Source organism: Chiloscyllium plagiosum, chromosome 38 (genome assembly GCF_004010195.1).
Source record: "Chiloscyllium plagiosum isolate BGI_BamShark_2017 chromosome 38, ASM401019v2, whole genome shotgun sequence".
Classification (NCBI taxonomy): domain Eukaryota; kingdom Metazoa; phylum Chordata; class Chondrichthyes; order Orectolobiformes; family Hemiscylliidae; genus Chiloscyllium; species Chiloscyllium plagiosum.
In genome coordinates, this window is record NC_057747.1 from 5,229,756 (window position 1) to 5,256,414 (window position 26,659).

At 43.6% G+C, this 26,659-nt stretch overlaps 1 protein-coding gene and 1 long non-coding RNA gene across 2 annotated transcripts in view; one reads left to right on the top strand and one right to left on the bottom strand.

Moving 5' to 3' along the window:
• The window catches only part of si:ch1073-126c3.2 (uncharacterized protein LOC555816 homolog), a 35,343-nt gene extending 26,712 nt beyond the window's left edge, over positions 1–8,631 (top strand). Inside the window, exon 6 of the mRNA XM_043678704.1 lies at positions 7,611–8,631. Within this exon, the coding sequence (XP_043534639.1) occupies positions 7,611–7,795 (185 nt within the window). The 3' untranslated portion in view covers positions 7,796–8,631. The remainder of the gene's footprint in view (positions 1–7,610) is intronic.
• Positions 1–26,659, bottom strand: part of LOC122541759 — an 82,896-nt gene that overhangs the window by 38,706 nt on the left and 17,531 nt on the right. The gene's annotated exons all lie outside the window — the stretch shown is intronic.

Sequence of the window (26,659 nt, forward strand, 5' to 3'; positions counted from 1 at the left end):
GGAGGGGCTTTGGAAATGCGATAGGTGGAGGGAGGTCAAGGTGAGGGTGATAGGCCGGAGTGGGATAGAGGCGGAGAGGTCAGGAAGAAGATTGCAGGTTAGGATGGCGGTGCTGAGTTCGAGGGATTTGACTGACACAAGGTGGGGGGAGGGGAACTGAGGAAACTGGAGAAATCTGAGTTCATCCCTTGTGGTTGGAGGGTTTCCAGGGGGAAGATGAGGCGCTCTTCCTCCAACCGTCGTGTTGCCATGGTCTGGCGATGGAGGAGTGCAAGGACCTGCATGTCCTTGATGGAGTGGGAGGGGGAGTTAAAGTGTTGGGCTACGGGGTGGTTGGGTTGGTTGGTCCGGGTGTCCCAGAGGTGTTCTCTGAAACGTTCCGCAAGTAGGCGGCCTGCCTCCCCAATATAGAGGAGGCCACATCGGGTGCAGCGGATGCAATAGATGATGTGTGTAGAGGTGTGGAGAAAAAAACCTGAACTGGGAGAACTGGCTACTCCCCTGCCATTGTTCATAGTGACCATTTCCAGACAAATCGGCACCTCTGCCTTTACGATCTCTATTTAACAAAACCCCAGGGACAACATAACCTTCTTAAAGAGACAGCATCGTCATGCCTTCCCTCTTAAAAGGAAATGAATAATCAATGTACAAAGATGGCTTCATTTTAAAACCCCTTAGTCTTACACTGTTAGTACACTACAATACGTATATATTACATTAACTATAACCATGTAAACATGCGCTACTGCATTCTATTTGAGTCTGTTTTATTCCCGCCATCGAATGCCTCTGTTTCTCAACAATACGTCGGCAATCCTGCCCTGCCACATATACAATTTCCAAATTGAATGACTAATAATAAGGTCCATCTAAACAGTCTAGAATTTATGTCCTTTAATTTCTCCAAAAATTTCAATGGGTTATGGTAAGAATACAGTTTTATATACCCAATTGTCTCAGACACATTACTGGCAAGATAAATGTTGAAATGTTGTAATGCCAACACTAATTTCAAAGTCTCCTTCTCATTTGTCAAATATTTCTGCTGATGAATGTTAAACTTCATGGAGAAATACCTGATAGGTCTTTTTTATCTTCTCGTCATCTTTATGCAAGAGCACAGCACCAACACCCACATCATTTGCATCAATAGCCAACTTGAATGGCTTTGCATAATTAGATGTGGCTAATACTGGGGCAGTGGTTAACACAGCTTTCAGGCTATCAAATGCCTTCTGACAGTCAACTGTCCACTGAAACCTCCTGTTTTTCTTTAGTAAATCAGTGAGTGGAGCAGCCACACTGCTAAAATTGGGTATGAATTTCCAATAAAATCCATTCAATTCCAGGAATCATAGTACTGCTCGCTTCATCAATGCTATGGGAAACTCCCCATTTACCTTTGTTTTAGCATTCCGTGGGGCCATCTGTCCATGTCCAATAGCATGGCCCAAGAAGGTGAGTTGGGCTTTGCCAGGTTTATCACCGAGCCTGCCTTCCATAGCCAATCGAATAATTCTGATAAATTTCCTTCCACGTGTGACTAAAAATCACCAGGTCATTAATGTAAACCACACAACTTGGTCATACGGAAATGACTTTACTGATTATTCTTTGAAGTGTGGCTGCCACATGTTTCATACCAAATGGCATGACTTTAAATTGATACAGTCCATTCAGGATAACAAAAGCCAAAATTGTCTTTGGTCTTCAAAGATTGTGAGAAGATTTGTAGCTCGGGTGCTCGTTGCTGTGGTTCTGTTCGCCGAGCTGGAAGTTTTTGTTGCAAACGTTTCGTCCCCTGTCTAGGTGACATCCTCAGTGCTTGGGAGCCTCCTGTGAAGCGCTTCTGTGGTGTTTCCTCCGGCATTTATAGTGGCCTGTCCCTACCGCTTCCAGTTGTCAGTTTCAGCTGTCCGCTGTAGTGGCCGGTGTCTTTGGTCTTTTGGATAAAGGTACCTGCTAGTATCCCCTGAGTAAGTCCAACTTAGAAATATACGCAGTTTGTCCCAGATTCCAAATGTGGAATTGGATATGAATCAGACTTTGTAACTGTGTTGACTTTATGAGAATGAACCATATAACAATTAGGTACCATCCGGTTTTGGCACCAATATTATAGGTGAGCTCCAGTCACTGCAACTCATTTCAATTATGTCATCATGGAGCATACGTTCAACCTCCTTTTGAACCTGTGCCAACTTTGGAGAGTTAAGTCTATATGACTGTTGCTTAATTGGAACAGCATTTCCTATATCTACATCATGCATAATTAGATTAGTACCTCCCAGCTTATTTCCACATATCTCCCCATGCAGTAGCAATAACTCTTTCAGATCATTTCAATTTCCCTCTGGAAGGTAACTCAATAGTTTATCCCAATGACAACATCCTCATTGTCCAATTTCATTTGAGGAATGTCCAATTCAGTATCCTCTGAACTTGGTTCTTCAGTCTGTGTTGTAACTAGTGGCGCATTCTCTTTTTGCTTTCCTTCCCTGTCAAAATACCTTTGTAGTATATTCACATGACACACTTTGTGAGATTTCTTTCTGTCTAGAGTCCTTTTCAAATAGTTCACCTCACTCAATTTCCTTTCAACTTGATAAGGTCCACTAAAGCTTGCTTTTAAAGGTTCACCTATCACTGGAAGTAACACTAACACTGTTTCTGCATTACCAATACTGTGAGTTTTTGATTTCCTGTCTGCTTCCTGTTTCATTGTATGCTGTGATATTTTTAAATGTTGTCTAGTGAACTCCCCCTAACCCGTTATTACCACGGTGTTACAGACTGGTATTACCATGGTATTACAGATGGGTATTACCATGGTATTACAGACTGGTATTACGATGGCATTATAGATGGGTATTACCACGGTGTTACAGACTGGTATTACCATTGTATTACAGACGGGTATTACCATGGTATTACAGACTGGTATTACCACTGTGTTACAGACTGGTATTACCATGATATTACCATGCTATTATCACGGATAAGGTCCACTAAAGCTTGCTTTTAAAGGTTCACCTATCACTGGAAGTAACACTAACACTGTTTCTCCATTACCAATACTGTGAGTTTTTGATTTCCTGACTGCTTCCTGTTTCATTGTATGCTGTGATATTTTTAAATGTTGTCTAGTCAACTCCCCCTAACCCGTTATTACCACGGTGTTACAGACTGGTATTACTATTGTATTACAGACGGGTATTACCATGGTATTACAGACTGGTATTACGATGGCATTATAGATGGATATTACCATGGTATTACAGACTGGTATTACCACGGTACTACAGACAGTTATTACCACGGTATTACAGACTGGTATTACCATGGTATTACCACTGTGTTACAGACTGGTATTACCATGATATTACCATGCTATTATCACGGCATTACAGACTTATATTGCCATGGTATTAGCTCAGTATTACAGACTGGTATTACCACAGTATTACAGACCGGTATAACCATAGTATTCAGATTGGTATTACCACGGTATTACAGACAAGTATTACCACAGCATTACAGGCTGGTATTACTATGGTATTACAGGCTGGTATTACCATGGTATTGCAGACTGGTATTACCATGGTATTATAGACTGGTATTACCACGGTATTACAGACTGGTATTACCATGGTATTACAGACTGGCATTACCATGATATTACAGACTGACATAGCCATGGTATTACAGACTGGTATTACCACAGTATTACAAACTAGTATTACCACGGTATTATGGATTGGTATTACCATGGTATTACAAATTGGTATTACCGAGGTATTACAGACTGGTATTATGATGGCATTACAGACTGATTTCTCTTTAAGAGTTATTGGAGAAGAAGAGGACCTTGAGGAAACTAACAGCCATTAATTGCAGTGCCATAAACTTCTCAAAAATAACTAGGCCATAAATATAGTTGCTTAGAGACTTTGGGTTGAGAGAGGAGAAGTGCAGGTGGATTGTGGATATGATGGAGCCTGTAGGAGTAGCTAGCCTGTGGTGTGGACGGCTGAATAGTGTGGGCGGTGAAATCCTGGTTTCTCAATGGTACTTTCAGGTGAAGAGATTACATCCATGTTGAGTTTCTCCCCATCCTGCGACAGGTTCCTGTTTGTAATAATTTGGGTGCAGTTTGCGAAACGTTGTGATAAGGCATAAGAACCAGGAGCAGGGGTCAGCCACCTGGCCCATTAAGCCTGCTGCACCATTCACGACTAGTCTGTTTGTGCATGCAACTTCACTTACCCACCCGCTCACTATAACCCTTAATTGTTCAAAAGTCTGTCTACCTTTGCTTTAAAAAACATTTCATGAAGTAGCCTCAACTGCTTCACTGGGCAGGGAATCCCACAGATTCACAACCCTTCCATTCAGTAAAATCTACCCCCCTCCCCTCCTCCACCCCTGATTTTAAGGTTATGCCCGTTTGTTCTAGTTTTACCTGCCATTGAAAACAACCTCCCTGCTTCTAACAAATCTATTTCCTTCTTAATTTATACATATCTATAAGATCCCCCCTCATTCTTCTAAATTCCAATGAGTAAAGTCTCACTCGACTCAATCTCTCCTCATAAGCCAACCCTCTCAATTTCAAAGTCGATCCAGTGAACCTCCTCTGCACCCCCTCTAGTGCCAGTATATCCTTTCTTAAGTAAGGAGACCAAAACTATACACAGGTGTGGTCTCACCAGCACTCTGTACAGCTGCAACGTGACCTCCCTGTTTTTAAACTCCATCTCTCTGGCAATGAAGGACAATATTCTGTTTGCCTTCCTAATGACCTGCTGCACCTGCAAACCAACACTTTGTGATTCAGGCACGAGGTCACCCAGGTCCCTCTGCACAGCAGCATGCTGCAATTTTTCACCATTTAGATAACAGTCCATTTTGTTGTTTTTCCGACCAAAATCGCCCTTCCAAAGCATTCTCACTGACACTCACTAACTGTTGCCTGGTCCACTTTTTGTGTTATCAGACGTGTTTATAGGGTTTTTATACTTCATAAACTGAATGGATTCTTTTGCAGTTTTATGATGGCGTTGTTGTTCTCCTTCCTGGTCCATTCTTCTATCACATAATGCATGGCTTTCTTCAAAACCAAACCTTCTTTAGACTGTATAAACCTGATTTAAAAATCTCTTCGGTAATTCCAACAACAATTCTGTCACTTATGAGTTCTGAATTCCAAAATGCCACAGTCTTTGCAGATACTAATCTGCAGAGATCATTATTTAATATATCAATGGATTTCTACAGATACTGCACTCTTCTGTTAAATCTTATTCTGTCAAGAATTTAGTTTGTTTTCAAATTAAAGGAATTTTAAAATCGTGTAGATTTTCATCAAAAATATTTGTACATATTTTCACATTTTGACAAATTATAAAGCCATCAGTTGCAGATTCAACTGAATGCATTATGATTAGCTTGTTCAGCTTGTCATTTAGTGTTTAGCTTGAAAGCAAATCTGTATCTTAGGAATTGTTTTTTGCCAAGGTGTCAAAACTTGTGTTCTACTTGGGAGGTCTCGGAAATTAAATCTGCCAGATCATATTATTTGTCCTGTCATGTCTTTCTAATGTAATACACATTTTTTTCTTATTTAAAGTTTTTCAATTCAGCGTACCTCAATGCTGTTTTATTCTTTCTCCCAACGAGATTCTGACTTCTTCATTACAGTAAGGCTGTTTTGTTTCTCTTCTCCTAAATACATTTAAACTGTCATTTAGCAAGGCTGCATCTCTGTACTGCTGAGTGGGGGTTTCCTGATTTCGCAGGCAAATTTTTCCATTTTCTTGTAGCACAGCTATCCATGATTTCCAACCAATCATGGCCCAGGAAAGAATGTTTTTTCCCAAACAATGCCTGATGCCTCTTGCTCTTATTGCAGCCTCAGTAGACCTCTCATTATGTTCTTTTTTTATATTTTGCCTTCTTCAGGTTTTTGAATGTCCCTTTGACATCTTAATTCTGGCTTCACAATGTTCTCACTCCTGTGACCCTTGTTGAAATTACTTCTATGGCCCTTGATGTCATTACTCTAGCCATTCAATGTGATATTCACTCATGGTGGCACAGTGGGTTTGCACTGCTGCCTCACAGTGCTAGAGACGCAGGTTCAATTCCTGCCTTAGGCAACTGTCTGTGTGAGGTTTGCACATTCTCCCTGTGTCTGCGTGGGTTTCCTCCCACAGTCCAGAAACATGCAGGATAGGTGAATTGGCCATGCTAAATTGCCTGTAGTATTAAGTGAAGAGGTAAATGTAGGGGAATGGGACTGGGTGGGTTGCTCTTCGGAGGGTCGATGTGGACTTGTTGGGCCAAAGGGCCTGTTTCCACACTGTAAGTAATCTAATCACTATGATTGCACACTCATTGTGTGCTGCAAGTACTCCTTCAAGCCTTCCCATCCACTCCATTCCAATAATTTCAAGTTGAGTTTTGCTCCATAGGATTTCTAGCTTTACTTATGGAGCTCCAATGTCCATTCACGCCCTGAATGAACATCTTATAGGGATTGCTCCGACAGATTCTGGCAAATCCAGGGGTGACCTGCTTCTCACTCATGCTTTCTTCTGATCTTCCTTTTCTGTCTTAAATGAAAGGTTTTACCACAAAGTGCTGTTTCCCCTTTGGGATATTTTCTCTGTAGATAATGTAACTCTTCAACTGCTTTATTGTTCATCTGTTGCAGCTGTTGGACTGGATCTTAAAACCATAATGCTGTACGAGTCCAGTACATGAGGGGCATGGATAGGGTGATTAGCCAAGCTCTTTTCCCCAGAGTAGGAGAGTCCAGAAGTAGAGGGCACAGGTTTACGGTGAGAAGGAAAAGATTTAAAAGGGGAACTAAGGGTCAGTGTTTTCACGCAGAGGGTGGTACGTGTATGGAATGAACTGCCAGAGGAAGTGGTGGGGGCTGGTACAGCTGCAACATTTAAAAGGCATTTGAATGGGTATATGAATAGGAAGGGTTTGGAGGGATATGGACTGGGTGCTAGCAGGTGGGATTAGATTGGGTTGGGATATCTGGTCGGCATGGACAGGTTGGACCGAAGGCTCTGTTTCCACGCTGTACATCTCTATGACTCAACTGCTCCTTGGGCTACCACAACTTTCACTGTCACTTGGTTGCATGGAACCACTAAATCAAATTTCAATCTTCACCACAGATATTATGTTTGTTTTGGAATACCTGCAGTTGTTTGCTGCAACCAAGTTATTCTTAATGAGAAGAGGACCTCATCTTAAACATGACATCATTTCCTGCATGACAGAATCAGGGACTAATTAGATTAATAATATAAATATCGTTACTAAGACGAACGGGAGATCTACAGTACCGACTTACATTCCCCGAGATTGTGAGTTGTTTGAGCTTCTCCTCATCCAAGTCCTCATGGCATCCTCAAATTGGAAAGAGCTTAATGCATTGTCCAATCCTTTCAGAAACCATCGCTCTATGTAACAGTCTACCTGGGGACAATCTTCCACTAACTCTCTGTGGAGACGCAGCCAGTGAAACAAAGAGCCCACAAAGCCCTGTATGAATGAACCTCCTCACTCTCTCTATGTTCTTTTCCCAGAGAGTTCCATAAGTGTGAGTGGCGTAGCATCTGCCTACTTTCCCAGGACGTGTCAAGATGCATGGTACAACTACACTGAGGAGAAAAGGTTGATTTCAGACTTTAAGGAAGAACTCAGACAGCAGGGCGTAGACAAAGTCAACAGTAAAACTAAGTGCCTGTTGTGTGGGGACCTACTTTCTTAATCCACACACTCCACATACAACAGAGCAAAAGTCAAAGGATTTTTGCATCTCCACTTACTGGAGTTTGATTGTGAAAGTATTGCTGAATGCTAATCCTAAACTCCCTCCAATATTAGTACATTCAGTTTCCTTCCGTATTGCAACACAAAGTATTCTCCTACATTACACCACTGAGCTTCTCATGTTATTATGTGAGCTTCCTCTTATATTACAGTACAGAACACCCTCTTATATTGCAATACTCAACGTCCCCATATATTACAGCCCCAAGATTCATCCTACATCACAACGCAAGAATTCATCCAGGACAAAGACAGAAATTGCTGGAAAAGCTCAGCAGGTCTGGCAGCACCTGTGGAGAGAAATCAGAGTTAACTTTTCAGGTCAAGTGACCCTTCCTTAGAACTATAAATTTCAGAATTCGTCCTATACTGTTATATTGATCTTCTTCCCATATTCTAGCAACAAGTTCCTTCCTATCCCAGAAAGGAAAAAAGCTGCAAAAACCTGGTATATGTCACAAACTGGACTCTCGCAATCTTTTTTCTTCCCAGTATTTTTAATGAGTTTTTTTTGCCTCTGTGATATTGTAGCTCTGAACGTCCTCCGATATCACAGCACCAAGCTTCCCGCTCTATGACAAAGTGAATCTTCCTCACATATTCTTCCTTCTATACCATACTTCCTCATTTTTGCAACAACACACTTTATCCTAATGCACCAAATTTCATCTGCTATTAAAGTACCAAACTTCCTGTCATATATTGCTGCCAAATGTCAGCTGTATTATGTAATTACAAAGTATATCAATGAAATAAAAACAGCATAGGCTGGTCTGTTTCTGTTTCTTTGTACTTCATTAGCTGTACAGAGATATCACTAGTGGTCATCTAAGGTGCTATGTAAATGAAAGTCTTCTTTTTCTAAGTTAATGTTAAGTTTGGTCACAAAATAATCCCAGGAGCTGAAAACTGCTCAGGGTTTATGCACCAGGAAGGACAACAGTTTGCCTGGAAATAGTTGCCAGAGACGTATACATATTTAAAACTGATGAGTTCAATATATTTAGAGTCATAGAGATATACAGCACGGAAACAGACCCTTCAGTCCGACTCATCCATGATGACCAGATATCCTAACCTAGTCTAGTCCCATTTGCCAGCATTTGGCCCTTATCCCTCCGAACGCTTCCTATTCATGTACCCATCCAGATGCCTTTTAAATGTTTTAATTGTATTATAATACTGAGGTCACCCCTCAGTCTCCAATGCTCCAGCCTATTCAGGGTATCCCGGTAGCCTAAATCCTCCAACCCTGGCAACATCTTTTATTGATTTTATTTACAATTTGAGCTTCTCAAAGCTGATGTTGCCAACTCCCACTTTAGCTGGTCTGGTAGCATCCGAGGAGCAGGAGAGTCGATGTTTTGGGCAGGACTCTTCATCAGGACTGTGTTTTCCAAGAGCCATACTTTATTGTCTCTGACTCTCCAGCATCTGCAGTCCTTATTAGCTCCTAAAGAAAAAAATACGTCATTGTGCGAAATCAGGGGCAGGTCAGAAAGCCGAACAGAATATGTTCGATAATCTGGACTCGTTGGGCCAAATGGCCTGTTTCCACACTGTAGGGATCCTATTCTATTCTTTTCTATTCAATGTTCTATGTTAATAGAAAAAACACAGTGAGAAAAAGCTTTATCAGAAGGGTTAGAATACAGAGAAAGCTAGCTCAAAGTATAAAAAGAGATACGATGAGTTTCTATAGATATTATTATTAAGAATTATTGCTCATTAACACCCTCATCACTACCTGATTTTGACAAAGATGACACTGTGCCAATTTTTTTTGTTAATTCAGTAGGCCCATCTCTGTTTGGTCTCGAATTGATGGGTGTTAGGTCATTTCAGATAGCAGTTTATGGATCTGGAATCGTATGTAGGCCAGACTGGGTACAGATGGCAGGTTTCCTTCCCTAAATGGCATAACTGAAACAGATGGCTTTGACAATAATTTGTGATGATTTCATGGTCACCGTCACTGAGATTAACTTCCAATTCCGGGGTTACCCATGAGCAATAGAGCAGACCTCCCAAGTGTGAGAAAGTAGAGTTGTTGTGAATGAGAGCGGGAACTGAGTACACGTACTACTAAGTCTTGTCTTCACATGAAGCTGAGGGTGATGGAGGAGGAATGGTGAGTTAAGGGATTCACAAGCTTCCTTCTGGATATTTTGGGGAAGTGGTACTTCCTGCTCAAAGCAGGTTAAAACAGAGATAAAATTGCACAGGGTTCTTGCAAACTCCTCTATTCCTGATCTGGAGAGTATTTCTGAGCATCACTAGGGTCCTCCATTGCTGATTCCCAGTAAGATCACTGAGTGAAGCTTCTAGGTAACACAGGAGCCTGCTTCTTTGAACCATCGTCACCCTGAATTCTAACTTTAATGGAAATTGATGCAGTCAGGCAATGGCTGATTGACTCCTTTGAAGGTACTGTAGCCATCACCAGCACCAGCTTTTGATTCTTGATTTCATTAATTGCAATTACGCTCCATCAGATTCCACAATGGGATTTGAACCCACATTGGTAGAAACTTAGCCTGGGCCTGCTAAATTATTCATATTGCCATGACACCACCTCCTTCAATTTGTGGGTGGTTGTGACAGGAACCAGGTGGGTCTCCTTGACCATGACATTCCTCCAGCCATGATTCCAATCACCACGGGATGTTTGCTGACAAGACTTTGGATACATCTATCAACAGGCCCAACCTGATGACACACAATCACAAAGAGGTCAGAGCTATATCAACCATAGCAGCCTTGCCAGCTTTATCTTGTTTGACATATTTTTAAAGGCATCTGTCATCATTATTGCCTCACTGATTAGACCAACCTCCCTTCAGAGTGTTACTCAATGCTGTTCTGCTGTAAATTTCTAACCATTGAAGTCAATCATGTATTGCTCAATGAAAATTATTGGTGAGTTGGTTCAAGGTGAGGTTGCTATCTATTAAGGTTTAGGAGGAGATTGGCTAGCCATGTATCTCCGATTTCATATTCTGAAACTAATTATATGTCTTGAATACCTTGGTGCTCGAGTGTAAACAGTAGAATTCCAAATTGAAAGGGAAGTAGGATATAATTTGCCTGATCCTTAGCATTACAGTGAAAACACGTAACTACAAGTTGAACCACACTGGGAAATTCCAGACTGACAATTTCATGCAAGACCCACAAATGGATAATGTTCCCTGTTGAGTTTGGTTTGCTCTTGGCCTATAGCCCAACCAAGAACTCTCCCTGCAAACTGCAAAATCAACAGGATAAAGCAAAACCAATCGGTATCAATTGATGGATTTTAATTAAAGGTGACAATCTCCCTCATTCTTTTGAGTACCAGATTAAAAAAACATGCTGATTTGAGTAGACATTCTACAATCCATCTTCTACTGTTACACTCCATTGGCTGTATACCCATTAAGATTGATACAATCCATCAGATGGACAGGGCGTTGGGGACTGAAACATGGCAATGTTGCCAACATATTGTTGAGGCAATGGTTGTCAATATCCGTAATCATCCAGATGGTGGCATTATATGAGAGAGGACAGAGGGGCAGCAGGTATAATCTCCGTTCTCCTGGTCAGCAGAAATTCTGTCACTTTGTCAAATCAAGCAAGCTTGTTTTGCTGCTATTATTTTGCTGAGGGTGAAAATGGAATCGTTGGCTTGTGTAAACAGGGCCTCTACTGCTGGTTTTAAAGATCAGGTTGGTATAAATTCCAGTAATAGGACTTGCGAAGATCTCTTTCATTATGTAACAATCGAGACCCAAGAGTGCCACAAAAAGTGTCAAAGGGAACCTCACATCCAAACTAGAAAGGGTTATTAAAGAAAAGAAGCAACTTGAAACAAGTGTCAAAATGTTTGTCTGTGGTGTGTTTTAGTTCTGAAGTTGACTGTCTAAGATGACAGTTTCATTGGGCTATTTTAGCTCTCTCAATCGAAAGCCCTGGAGTATAAAGGGTTAACAGCTGTTATGTTAAGAGTTAGAGGGCATCACCAGAGATTCTAAATCATATCAGATCACATGGAACCTGGGAGCTGATGGAAGACGTTTCTAATGTAGTCCTGCAGGACTGAGTTTCTGTTAATGGTATCAGTGAATAAGAAGGCTTCGTTAGTTTGCACGAGTATGATTTCCAGTTCTTCTCTGTGAAAGGCATCCAGCACCTGGTTTTAATATTCATTCATGGTGGGAGCTGTTTGCAAACAGTCAACCCAGAGCAGTGCTGACAAAGTCAATAAAGTGAAAAGCTATCGAGCCTGCAGAGAACGCTCGAGAAAACAGTAAAGTAATAACAGGAGAAACTAATCATTGCAGGAACGCCTTGATAGCTGCGCAAAACTGTGAGTCATAGAATCATAAATGTATAGCACTGAATCAGACCCTTTGGCCCAATCCATCCATACCGACCAGTTCAAAGTCAATAAAGTGAAAAGCTATCGAGCCTGCAGAGAACGCTCGAGAAAACAGTAAAGTAATAACAGGAGAAACTAATCATTGCAGGAACGCCTTGATAGCTGCGCAAGACTGTGAGTCATAGAATCATAAATGTATAGCACTGAATCAGACCCTTTGGCCCAATCCATCCGTACCGACCAGTTATCCTAACCTAATCTAGTCCCATTTGCCAGCACTTGACCCATATCCCTCTAAACCTTCCTATTCATATACCCATCCAGATGCCCTTTAAATGCTGTAATTGTACCAGCCTCCACCACTTCCTCTGGAGTTTCATACACGCACTACCCTCTGCATGAAAATGTTACCCCTCATATCCATTTTAAATCCTTCCCCTCTCACCTTAAACCTTTGCCCTCTAGTTTTGGATTCCCCTACCCTGGGGAAAAAGACCTTGGATATTCATCCTATCCATGCCCTTTATGATTTTATACACCGCTATAAGATCACCCATCAGCCTCTGATATTCCAGGGAAAAAAGTCCCAGCCTATTCAACCTCTCTCTATAACTCAAACCCACCAGTCCCAGCTACATTCTTGTAAATTATTTCTGAACACTTTTTGATCACCAACATTCCCCAGGGCCCAATCAAGACCTGCCTTGATTTACCTTACCAACATCTCACGTTTATCTAAATTAAACTCGAGCTGACACTCCTCCACCTGATAAAGGTGCCCTTGTATTGTGAGGTCAGCTTCTTCACTGTCCACTACGCCTCCAATGTTGGTGTCACCTACAAACTTATTAACCACACCTCGTTTTCTCACATCCAAATCATTTACATAAATGACGGAAAGTGGTGGACCCAGCACCAATAGTCACAGGCCTCCAATCCCAAAACAATCCTCCACCATCACCTTCCGTCTCTTACTTTCAAGCCTATTTTGTATCCAATTGGCTAGCTCCCCCTAGATTCCATAACTTTGCTAACCAGTCTACCATGTGGTACTTTGTCAAACACTTTTCTGAAGTCCAAATAGACAATGTCTACAGCTCTGCCTGCATCAATTTTCTTTGTCACTTCTTCAAAAAGCTCAAACAAGTTTGTGAGACATGGTTTCCCACGCACAAAGCCATGTTGACAATCCCTAATCAGTCCTTGCCTTTTCAAATACATGTACATTCTGTCCCTCAGAATCCCCTCCAACAAGTTATCCACCACTGAGGTCAGGTACATTGATCTACAGTTCTCTGGATTTTCCTTACCACCTTTTTTAAATAATGGTACCACATTAGCCAATCTCCAGTCTTCTGCCCCCCTCCATAGTTATCATTCATACAAGTATCTCAGTGAGGGACTCAGCAATTGTTTCCCTAGCTTCCCACAAAGTAGTGGGATAAACTTGATCAGCTCCTGGGGACTTATCCACCTTTATGCATTTTAAGACATCTAGCACCTCCTCCTGTAATCTGGACACTTTTCAGGACATCACTATTTATTTCCCCAAGTTCCCTAACTTCCAGATCTTTCTCCAGAATAAGATTAGATTAGATTACTTACACTGTGGAAACAGGCCCTTCGGCCCAACAAGTCCACACCGATCCTCCGAAGAGCTACCCACCCAGACCCATTCCCCTACATTTACCCCTTCACCTAACACTACGGGGAATTTAGCATGGCCAATTCACTAACCTGCACATTTTTGGACTGTGGGAGGAAACCGGAGCACCCGGAGGAAACCCACGCAGACACTAGGAGAATGTGCAAACTCCACACAGTCAGTCACCTGAGGCGGGAATTGAACCCAGGCCTCTTGTGAGGCAGCAGTGCTAACCACTGTGCCATTGTGCCGCCCAATAAATACTGATGCAACATACCTGTTTAGTATCTAACCCATCTCCTGTAGTTTCACACATTTGTTGATGTTTAAAAGGCTCTTTTCTCTGCCTAGTTACTCTTTAGCCTTTAACGCATTTGTAGAATCCCTTTGGATTAATGATTATATGTTCTTATCAGCATTAAATGAAAACCTTTAAGCAAGCAAAGACATTTATATAACATTGTAATTTAAACGCTTCCTTGTCACATTCCTTTAATAGTAAAATCCTGAGCAAGGAAACAAGCCATACAAATTTAAATCAAATTAAATCCAGCTTGAAACTCAAATACCCACACTAAACTAAAAGGATATTAGGTGAGCATTCTTCAGCAAACAGCGATGGTTTTGATTTGAAGCCTATCCGCTTTTAAAGTTTCTCTTGAATCAGAAGCAGAATTAATATTTAGAACATTGAACATACAGCATAATGCTGGCCCTTCAGCTCTCGATGTTGTGCCAATGCTTTATCCCACTCTAAGATCAGACAAACCTAAACACCCTTCATTATACTACTGTCTTCCATATGTCTATCCAGGAGTCGCTTAAATGTCCCTAATGTATCTGACTATACCACGCACCCACCATTCTCTATGTGAAGAACCTGCCTCTGACATCTCCCTTAAACCTTCTACCAATCACCTTAAAATTGTTAGATTCCTTACAATATGGAAACAGGCCCTTCGGCCCAAACCGACCCTCCGAAGAGTAATCCACCCAGACCCATTCCCCTATCCTACTTTTACCCCTGACAAATGCACCTAACATTGGACAATTTAGCGTGGTCAATTCACCTAACCTGCACATCTTTGGACTGTGGGAGGGAACTGGAGCACCTGGAGGAAACCCCACAGACACAGGGAGAATGTGCAAACTCCACACAGGCAGTTGCCCGAGGCAGGAATCAAACTCGGATCCCTGGTGGTGTGAGGCAGCAGTGCTAACCACTGAGCCACTGCGCCACCCCAAAATTACGGCACCCTCGTGATAACCATATCTGCCCTGGAAAAAGGTCTCTGACTATTCACTCTATCTATGCCTCTCATCATCTTGTGCACCTCTACCTAGTCACCTCACATCCTTATCTCAGCTTCAAACATTTCCTTAACCCTCTACACTTGCAGTTTTAATGTGCTTTAATTACTGAACTACAGCACCTTCATATTTTAAGTACACATCATCAAATGTGTGTTGTATCCAAAGCTTGGAGAACTGATCAAGAGTCATACAAGGTACTTTCATTGGAGCATTGCAATGGCCCAGAAGCTCTGGAGTTAGATTGAAATATAAATGGATCTTTTCACTCAGACTTTAGTGTCTCTAAATAAAGCAAAACCATCTGAATCAGAATTGCATTCTGTTTCAAAAGGATTAAATTGATTCAAAGTACAACTACTAGAATTGATGCCAGAAGCAGACATCCCAAATTTCAGTACAAATAGATCCAAACATTGCAGTTATTATGACTATTAAGTTCAGGATGCTGTCTCACAACTAATAGGCACTGTTACAAAATAGAGGGTCACGTATGCATGACAAGGAGCACTTTGTTTTCTTGTAGGTTCCCACTGGACCCCTGCTCCTCAAAAAGACAATGGAATCAGAGGCCTTGCATAGTATCAAGGCAGAGATAAATCAATACTTGATGATCAAGGAGGTGAATGCTGATCAGGGTAAATGGGAACACTGAGTAATCAAATCAGACACAATTTTATTGAATGGCAGAGTAAAAGAATGTCTTACCTTCATTCAAGACTCTAGACATCACAATAATATCCTGAAATAATTGAAGTGCATTAAGGATAGTAAGGAAGGTGATGTGTCAAGGCTGCAGCATGTGGCAGCTCCTGGATACCATTGTGATTCAATGCAAACATGTTTGCATTGGGAATATGAGGCACTGAAGAAGCTGGAGTCACTGATTCAGTTGATCCCGGATCATCTGGGACTTGTTCCAGAGCCGGAGAGGGATGTGGTCAGTGTGCTGCTGTATACACTCAGCAGCTGGGCCAATCACATACATAGAAATCAAGAGATTGGTAAAAATACCACTCTACGTGATGAGGCAGAGAAACACAGCAGATCTGTAGAGAGGGAAAACATGGTTAACATTTCAAGTCTGGTCTGAGTCTTCCACGAAATTCAGGGGTCATTGAATTCTTCGATTCCTCCAGTGGGTTTCAAAAGGAGACTCATGGGCCATCGAACATTCACCAGGGGCACCCAGGCACCGAGAGCAAATTCTTCTCCCTTTTTTAATTCACACTAGCGGGCTCCAGACTCGTTTGGAGCTGGAAGTTCCCCAGACATGACAACACAGAGGAGTTGAGTGCCAGAACCAAAAGCAACCCCCATTTACTTCTCCATAGCAACCGGTAAACCAATGACAAGCCTGTTCACTGTATCACCTCCAAACAGGCGTGGTCAGTTCCATCCTCTCAGCTCCAACATGAAAACGTAAACACATCGCTGGAGGCAATTCAGTCAGGGCCATGGAAACACCAGTCTGAAGGTAACTCAATCAGGGGACTGTGGAGATATCAGTCTGTAGGTAACTCAGTTAGGGGGCTATGAAAACATCAGTCTGCAGGTACCTCAGTCAGGGAGCTATGGAAACATCAGTCTGTAGGTAACACAGTCAGGGGGGTTATGGAAACATCAGTCTGTAGGTAACTCAGTTAGGGGGCTATGAAAACATCAGTCTGTAGGTACCTCAGTCAGGGAGCTATGGAAACATCAGTCTGCGGGTACCTCAGTCAGGGAGCTATGGAAACATTAGTTTGTAGGTAACTCAGTCAGGGGGTTATGGAATCGTCAGTCTGTAGGTATCTCAAAGGGCTATGGAAACGTCAGTCTGTAGCTACCTCAGTCAGGGGGCTGTGGAAATGTCAGTCTGTAGGTAACTCAGTCAGGGGGCTATGGAAATGTCAGTCTGTAGCTACCTCAGTCAGGGGGCTATGGAAACGTCATTCTGCAGGTAACTCAGTCAGGGAGCTGTGGAAATGTCAGTCTGTAGCTACCTCAGTCAGGGAGCTATGGAAATGTCAGTCTGTAGCTACCTCAGTCAGGGGGCTATGGAAACATCAGTCTGTAGGTACCTCAGTCAGGGGGCTATGGAAACATCAGTCTGTAGGTAACGCAGTCAGGGAGCCATGAAAACATCAGTCTGTAGGTAACGCAGTCAGGGAGTTATGGAAATGTCAGTCTGTAGCTACCTCAGTCAGGGGGCTGTGGAAATGTCAGTCTGTAGCTACCTCAGTCAGGGGGCTATGGAAACATCAGTCTGTAGCTACCTCAGTCAGGGGGCTATGGAAACATCAGTCTGCAGGTAACGCAGTCAGGGAGCCATGAAAACATCAGTCTGTAGGTAACGCAGTCAGGGAGTTATGGAAATGTCAGTCTGTAGGTAACTCAGTCAGGGGCTATGGAAATGTCAGTCTGTAGGTAACTCAGTCAGGGGGCTGTGGAAATGTCAGTCTGTAGGTAACTCAGTCAGGGAGCTATGGAGACGTCAGTCTGTAGGTGACTCAGTCAGGGGGCTGTGGAAATGTCAGTCTGTAGGTGACTCAGTCAGGGGGCTATGGAGACATCAGTCTGTAGGTGACTCAGTCAGGGAGTTATGGAGACATCAGTCTGTAGGTGACTCAGTCAGGGAGTTATGGAAATGTCAGTCTGTAGGTAACTCAGTCAGGGAGCTATGGAGACGTCAGTCTGTAGGTAACTCAGTCAGGGGGCTGTGGAAATGTCAGTCTGTAGGTGACTCAGTCAGGGGGCTGTGGAAATGTCAGTCTGTAGGTGACTCAGTCAGGGGGCTATGGAGACATCAGTCTGTAGGTGACTCAGTCAGGGGGCTGTGGAAATGTCAGTCTGTAGGTGACTCAGTCAGGGGGCTGTGGAAATGTCAGTCTGTAGGTGACTCAGTCAGGGGGCTGTGGAAATGTCAGTCTGTAGGTGACTCAGTCAGGGGGCTGTGGAAATGTCAGTCTGTAGGTGACTCAGTCAGGGGGCTGTGGAAATGTCAGTCTGTAGGTGACTCAGTCAGGGGGCTGTGGAAATGTCAGTCTGTAGGTGACTCAGTCAGGGGGCTGTGGAAATGTCAGTCTGTAGGTGACTCAGTCAGGGGGCTGTGGAAATGTCAGTCTGTAGGTGACTCAGTCAGGGGGCTGTGGAAATGTCAGTCTGTAGGTGACTCAGTCAGGGGGCTGTGGAAATGTCAGTCTGTAGGTGACTCAGTCAGGGGGCTGTGGAAATGTCAGTCTGTAGGTGACTCAGTCAGGGGGCTGTGGAAATGTCAGTCTGTAGGTGACTCAGTCAGGGGGCTGTGGAAATGTCAGTCTGTAGGTGACTCAGTCAGGGGGCTGTGGAAATGTCAGTCTGTAGGTGACTCAGTCAGGGGGCTGTGGAAATGTCAGTCTGTAGGTGACTCAGTCAGGGGGCTGTGGAAATGTCAGTCTGTAGGTGACTCAGTCAGGGGGCTGTGGAAATGTCAGTCTGTAGGTGACTCAGTCAGGGGGCTGTGGAAATGTCAGTCTGTAGGTGACTCAGTCAGGGGGCTGTGGAAATGTCAGTCTGTAGGTGACTCAGTCAGGGGGCTCCCCCAGTCCTGAAGAAGGGATACACCAGAAATGTTGACTTCTCCACTTCCTGATGCTGCCTGGCTTGCTGTGTTCTTCCAGCCTCCTGCCTGTCTATCTTCTTTCCACAGATGCTGCTGAGTTTCTCCAGCAATTCCAGTTTTTGTTTCAGGTTCCCAGCATGCACAGTTGCTAGCCTTATGTCCAGGTTGGCTTGATCCGATGGTGTGGTCTCTGGTGTTGGTCTGCAGGAGAAAGGATTCCCATCCTCTCTCCAGTACCCCATCCAGTAAGACCAGCCCGTGCAGCAGGGAGTGACCTCTCCATGACCTCCGACCATGTCCTCAGTGATAGTGTCAAGCAGTGGAAACAAGAGTATCACTCCTGACCTGTAGCATCTGAAGTGGTCCATTATCTGGGCTTTAAGAATCATACCAGCGGAAGGTTCTGGAATTTGCAAATATTTCCACCTCTCTTGGACATGTGATTCACTGAGAAAGTTGCCCAAGAACTCAGTTACAGAATGAGAGAAAGAAAAGACAGAAAATTCCATGAGAATAGTTGCTCCGAATCTTGGATCTCACACAACAATTTCCTTGGAGAAAATGGGAAAATCCTACCCGTTGACTCCGATTATCCAAAATCGCAATCCAAATGCATGGAATCCTTCCTGGCCTCATCTTTCCCCTCTCGCCCATGGGAGTGTCTCAGGATGGATCTGTTCGTCTTTGGGGGTGAAACCTGATGGTGGAGGTCACATGACTGGATAGTTCCATCCCAACTGCAGTCGTCGCTAGGTACAAAGAGATTCTCACCGCATGACATCCCTAAGAGGGTCAGCCCAGACAATGGTCCACAATTCATGAATATCCAACTCAAACACTGCACTGTCTGTCTGACAGTGACACTGATGCTTTCCAATGTTATAAAGGTTTCCCATTCACTCCCCAAACCAATGTTGAGGCTGAATAGTGGTACAGTAGCTCCCCCTGTAGGGGCAAGGGATATGTTCCAGGAGCTAATGTGGAATCCTGAAACCGCGGATCGGAACGAACCCTTTCATTTCAATGGGAGATTTATCTTCCCGGCAGCCCCCTGGTTCCGGAAGGTTCCTTATAACATGTTCGGGCCATGGTAAACTGGAGGTAACTGGAACTGTAGAAAACGGTTCCATGGATACAGGAGTAGCCCTGTATTGTGCAGTCCAGGTCACTTTGATGCAAAACATTAACGTGGCCTTGCTTTGTTACGTGCCCAGACCTTTACACATGTGTCTCCTTCAGAACTCCTAATGGGTCAGAGGTCACGAGCTTGGTTTCCCCAGTCTCCTGCAGCCAGGTACAACAGAGGCTATCTTAGCCAAGGTCAGGCAGAGGAAGGATCTGTATCACACAGACCAGACCATCAGAAGGTACAAAAGGAGGAACATTCTGTCCCACAGATTCTGTCTGCCTTTGGAACCTGAACCAACTTGGCTGAGTTTACAGCCCTTTTGGTTCATTCGCATCGCGGAGGAGATGGCCGAGTGGCATTATTGCTGGACAGTTAATCCAGAGACACAGATAAAGTTCAAATCCTGGGACCTGGGTTCAAATCCTGCCACAGCCAGCGATGGCATTTGAATCCATTAAAAAAGAAAATCTGGACCTAAGAATCGTGAAACCATTGTCAATTTTGGGGAAAATCCATCTGATCCACTAATGTCCTTTAGGGAAGGAAACTGCTATCCCTACCTGGTCTGGTCTGGCCTACTAATGACTCTAGACCCACAGCAACATGGCTGACCCTTGACTACCCTCTGGCCATTTAGGGAATGGGAAATAAAAGCTGACCGGCCAGCGACACCCTCGTCCTGTGAATAAATAAGGAACTTTGTCAGCATTGACCACAGCATCCTCAGGACAACAGGTGAACCTGGTGTTGGTCAGCAAGTGACATCTGCATTGGCTCCCAGATGAAAGCAAAGCTATCTTGACCGCTTCAACAGACAACTGACATCCCTGCTCCACAGGATCCATGTGCTCCTTCAGCTTCTCCAAGATAAATGAAAAGGAAAGGCAGATTAATCCGCCTTATAGGAAGGATGTGGAACCATTGGAAAGGGTACAGAGGAGATTTAATAGGATGTTGCCTGGTATGGAGAGAAGGTCTTATGAAGAAAGGCTGAGGGATTGAGGCGGTTTTCATTAGAAAAACAAGGTTGAGAAGTGACTTAATAGAGACATAAAAGATGTTGAGAGGATTAGATAGGGTGGACAGTGAGAGCCTTTCTCCTCAGATGGTGATGGCTTGCACAAGGGGAAATAACTTTCAACTGAGGGGTGATAGATATATGACAGGTGTCAGAGGTAGTTTCTTTACTCAGGGACTAGTAAGCGAGTGGACTGTCCTGCCTGCAACAGTAGTAGACTCCTCAACTTTAAGGGCAATTAAAGGGTCATTTGATAAACATATGGATGATAATGGAATAGTGGATGGGCTTCAGATTGGTTCCACAGGTCGGTGCAACATGGACAATGATGTAATGTTCTATGTTCTATGTTCCAATCGAACTCCTGCATCATTGTCCCTCCTGTCTCAGAGGACATAGGGTGGGTTAAATGGGGACAGAATCAAAATGTAACGAATTGATGATATAAGTGGTTTTTGGCTCGAGGGAAATGTGGCATAAGGGATTATTAGCTTCTCTGCTCATCACTAGACTGATGTCAGGCAATATCCTGCTGATCAACATCTCTGTAAGTAGTGTAAATTCAAAATAAATTGTCGATGGTTTACACTGGTGGTAATTTCCAGTCATCAGCTGTTTAATGCATCCAGTCGTGATATTTATACTCATTCCATTAGCCTTTTGGATTATTCTCCCTAACCTGATGGCATTTATCCTCGGATTCTCTGAGAAGCAAGGGAGGCATTTATCCTCGGATTCTCTGAGAAGCAAGGGAGGAGATTGCAGAGCCATTGGCCTTGATTTTTAAGTCCTCGTTGTCTGCAGGAGTAGTGCCAGAAGACTGGAGGATAGCAAATGTGGTTCCCTTGTTCAAGAAGGAGAGTAGGGATAACCCTAGTAACTATAGGCCGGTGAGTCTCACTTCTGTTGTGGGCAAAGTCTTAGAGAGAATTGTAAGGGATAGGATTTATGCACATCTGGATAGGAATAATGTGATCAAGGATAGTCAGCATGGTTTTGTGAAGGGCAGGTCGTGCCTCACAAACCTTATTGAATTCTTTGAAAAGGTGACGAAGGAGGTGGATGAGGGGCAAGCGGTAGATGTGGTATATATGGATTTTAGTAAGGCATTTGATAAGGTTCCCCATGGTAGACGACTGCAAAAAATACGGAGGTATGGCATTGAGGGGGAGTTGGAGGTTTGGATTAGGAATTGGCTGGATGGAAGAAGACAGAGGGTAGTAGTTGATGGCAAAGTTTCTTCATGGAGTGCCGTCACTAGCGGTGTTCCGCAAGGATCTGTTTTGGGACCATTGCTGTTTGTCATTTTTATAAATGACCTGGAAGAGGGGTTAGAAGGTTGGGTGAGCAAGTTTGCGGATGATACGAAAGTCAGAGGAGTTGTTGACAGTGAGGAAGGATGTGGCAGGTTACAGCAGGATATAGAGAAGCTGCAGAGCTGGGCAGAAAGGTGGCAAATGGAATACAATGTAGCTAAGTGTGAGGTGACTCACTTTGGGAAGAATAACAAAAAGATGGGGTACGGGGCTAATGGTCGGATACTTGGTAGTGAGGTTTACCAGGATGTTTCCTGGTATGGTAGAAAGATCGTATGAGGAAAGGTTGAGGCACTTGGGGTTGTTTTCATTGGAGAAAGGAAGGTTTAGGGGTGACTTGATAGAGGTGTATAAGATGATTAGGGGTTTAGATAGGGTCGACAGTGAGAATCTTTTTCCACGTATGGAGTCAGCTATTATGAGGGGGCATAGCTTTAAATTAAGGGGTGGTAGGTATAGGACAGATGTTAGGGGTAGGTTCTTTACTCAGCGAGTCGTGAGTTCATGGAATGCCCTGCCAGTAGCAGTGGTGGACTCTCCCTCTTTATGGGCATTTAAGCGGCATTGGAATGGCATATGGAGGATAGTGGGCTAGTGTAGGTTAGGTGGGCTTGGATCGGCGCAACATCGAGGGCCGAAGAACCTGTACTGTGCTGTATTCTTCTATGTAACCTCATGTGACTTTGAGATTGTATGCACCTGGACCCCCAAGGCTCTTTGAACAGCTGATATTTCCCGATTTTCCCCATTTTAGGATGTATCCTGTTCAATATTTTTTATATGAATGACCTAACATTGGATTTTATTTGCAACAGGTTTTTCTCATTCACTCAGTCTACGTTGAGCTATTAAGAGATGATTAAACTCTCAGTGATGGAAAATATATGTTGCAAAACACACAAAAAATATCCAGGGACTTTGCTGTCTTGACTGTTTCTGCCAGACTTAACAAGACCAGAACAGAAAGTCAGCAAGGAGAGCCAGTCTCTATCTTTATCTCTTCACTTATGTTCCCTAATGTAATGCCATTATATCAACATGTTGGAACAACATCCAGTTAATCTCCCATCAACATGTTTACACAATACTGATCATGTGTCGCGAAAGTTTGGGTGTCTTTCTCCCCAGTCTATTCAAAACGCAAAGTTTCTCACATACGTTACCTCCCTGAAATCGATCTGACTGAGTCTTGATTTCCTTCTCATATTTCTGAATCTCAGCTGCTCCCGTACTGACCTTACAGATCCGATCTATATTTTTTTAAACTTTCAGTTTTCTGCCTGAAGGTGGGATTGTCACAATCCACACCATGGAGCGGGCAGAGGAGGCCAGCACCAGCCACAACAGGAAGTGAACATCATGCTGTTGGCGCCATTGGCCATTCAGCTGACTGAGCCAAACACACTGGGAGTCCGGGTTTCCATAGCAACACACACTTCAGCGTTTTAATTTTATGGGGAGAGTGCGGGTAAGTGGATTTGAAATGCCTATCAGCCATGATTAAATGGCGGAGTGGCCGCTATGGGGCGAATGGCCTAACTTCCACTCCTATGTCTTATGGTCTTAAGTTGTTATTTGGGCTATGGATGGCAGAGACTCCAATTTCTTCCCATTATGTGGCTGGCCAGGAATTCCTCCTGCTTTTATCACCAGCCATTGGCACATATTCACGAGGATGATCCCCGGTATGGAGAGATTGTCTTGCGAACAAAGGTTAACCAGGTTCGGACTCTACTCATTGGAGTTCAGAAGAATGAGTGGTGACCTCATTGAAACATTCGGGATTCTTAAGGGGCGGGACAGAGTAAATGCTGAGAGGATGTTTCCCCTCATTGGAATTCAGAAGAATGTGGGGTTTTTTATAGAAAAATAAAAAATTATGAAGGGACTCGATCAAATCGAAATAGATAGGATGTTTCCACCGGTGGGTGAGACTAGGACAAGAGGGCGTGGCCTCCAGATTAGAGGAAGCGGGTTTAGAACTGAACTGAGAAGGAACATCTTCACCCAGAGGGTTGTTAATCGATGGAATTCCTTGTCCAGGGAAGTAGATGACACTGCTTCAGCAATTGCTTTTAAAGTTAAGGTAGATACTTTTTGAAAAATAAAGGAATTAAGGGATATGGTGAAAACGCGGGTAAGTGGAACGGATCCACAAAAAAAATCAGCCATGATCTTATTGAGTGGTGGGGGAGGCTCGAAGGGCCACATCTCTCTGTGGCAAGGCCTACCCCTGCTCCGAGCTCTTCCGTTCTTATGTTTCCCCTCCTGGGAGAATCTAGGACCAGAGGGCATAGTCTCAGAATAAAATGGCGCCAATTTAAGACTGAGCTGAGGAAGGATTTCATCTCTCAGTGGGTTTTGGGTCTTTGGAACTCCTTGCCACAGAGAGATGTGGGGACAGAGGCCTTGCCTAGGCTGACAGAATAGATCTTGATCGGTAGGTGATTCGGGGGGGTTATTAGGAAAGAGCAGAAAAGTGGATGTGAGGAATGACATAACAGCCATGATCATATTGTTTGGCAGATCAGGCTTGATGGGCCAAATGGCCTACACCTGATCCTATTTCTTATTGCCCGATGTTGGAAGGATTTGCAGTATGCTACTCAACCTGTATAGTCATGTTATGAATGCATCTTTCTTGGCAACCAAACCCTGGAACAGGGATTTGGATCAAGAGCTGGGTTAGAGGTAGGGATGCTACCCACTGTGTGACGAGACCTCCTGCACTGGGAACCAAAAAGGGTTAGAGTAACTTCTTGATTTCCAGACACGCAAGAAGCCCCTGTTTCGGTAGACAGGACTCATTGCAGCAGCAGGAATGGTGAGAGTACAAACCAGGGGCCAGCCAGGAAAGTATGATTTTTCTGTTCAATACTTACCTCGTGAATTGGCGGAGAATAGGCTCAACAGAAGCAGAAACAGACACAGGGACTGCTAAGTACGTAAACTGATATATTCAGGCAGCGGCTGAACCCGAGACATTACATGTCTCCCACCCGTCCTCCTCCTCCTCTAACCAAAAACAAAATCCTGTGTGGAGGGATGGTAAGGTAAGGATTTATTTTTAAATTTATTCAATTTCTCTTGGCAATTTAGAGTGGAGGGATTGGCGTTTTAGTTTGGATGGAGTCGTTTTTGCCAGATGTGCCCAAGAAGGATTCCTGACTCAATATGTAGATAGGCCAGCAAAAAGGGAAGGCCGTATTGGGTTTGGTACTTGGCAATGAACCAAGTCAGGTGTCTCGGTGGGAGAGCATTTCAGTGCTACTGATCACAACTCCCTGACCTTTACTGTAGTCATGGAGAGGGATAGGAACAGAGAATATGGGAAAGTATTTAATCGGTGGAGGAGGAATTATATTGCTACTAGGCAGAACCTTGATGCCTAGATTGGAAACAAATCTTCTCAGGGAAATGCACGACAGAAATGTGGAGGTTTTTTAGGGAGCACTTGCTGATAGTGCTGGAAAGGCTTGTCCCACTGAGGCAAGGAAGGGATGGTAGGGGCAGGAACCTTGAGTGACAAGGGATGTGGAACATCTCGTCAAAAGGAAGAAGGAAATTTATTTAAAATTGAGGAGGCAACTCTAGACAGTACTCTAGAGTGTTACAAGGTAGCCAGGAAGGAACTGAACAATGGACTTAGGAGAGCTAGAAGGGGGCATGAAAAATCTTAAGTGAGTAGGATTAAGGAAAACCCTAAGGCATTCTACACTTAGGTGAGGAACAAGAGGATGGCCACAGTGAGGGTAGGGCTGATCAGGGATAGTGGAGGGAACCTGTGCATGGAGTCAGAGGAGGGAGAGGAGGTCCTTAATGAATACTTTGCTTCAGTATTCGCTACTGAGAGGGATCTTGTCATTTATGAGGACAGCTTGAAACAGACTGATATGGTCAAACAGGTTGATGTTAAGAAGGAGGAAGTGCTGAAAATTTTGAAAAACATAAGAATAGATAAGTCCCCTAGGACCGAAGGGATATACTCAAAGTTACAACAGGAAACAAGGAAAGAGATTGCTTTGCCTTTGGTGATGATCTTTGCATCCTCACTGTCCACTGGAGTCGTGCCAGATGATTGGAGGATGGCAAATGTTATTCCCTTGTTCAAGAAAGAGAATAGGGATAATCTGGGAATTATAGACCAGTCAGTCTTATGTCTATGGTGGGAAAATTGTTGAAGAGGATTCTGAGTGACAGGATTCATAATTACTTAGAGATAGTCAGCATGGCTTTTAGAGGGGCAGGTCATGCCTCACAAGCCTTACTGAATTCTTTGAGGATGTAACAAAACACATTGATGAAGGTAGAGCAGTGGATGGATTTTAGCAAGGGCTTTGATAAGGTTCTCCATGGTAGGCTCATTCAGAAAGTAAGGAGGCATGGGATACAGGGAAACCTGGCTGTCTGGATACAGAATTGGCTGGCCCATAGAAG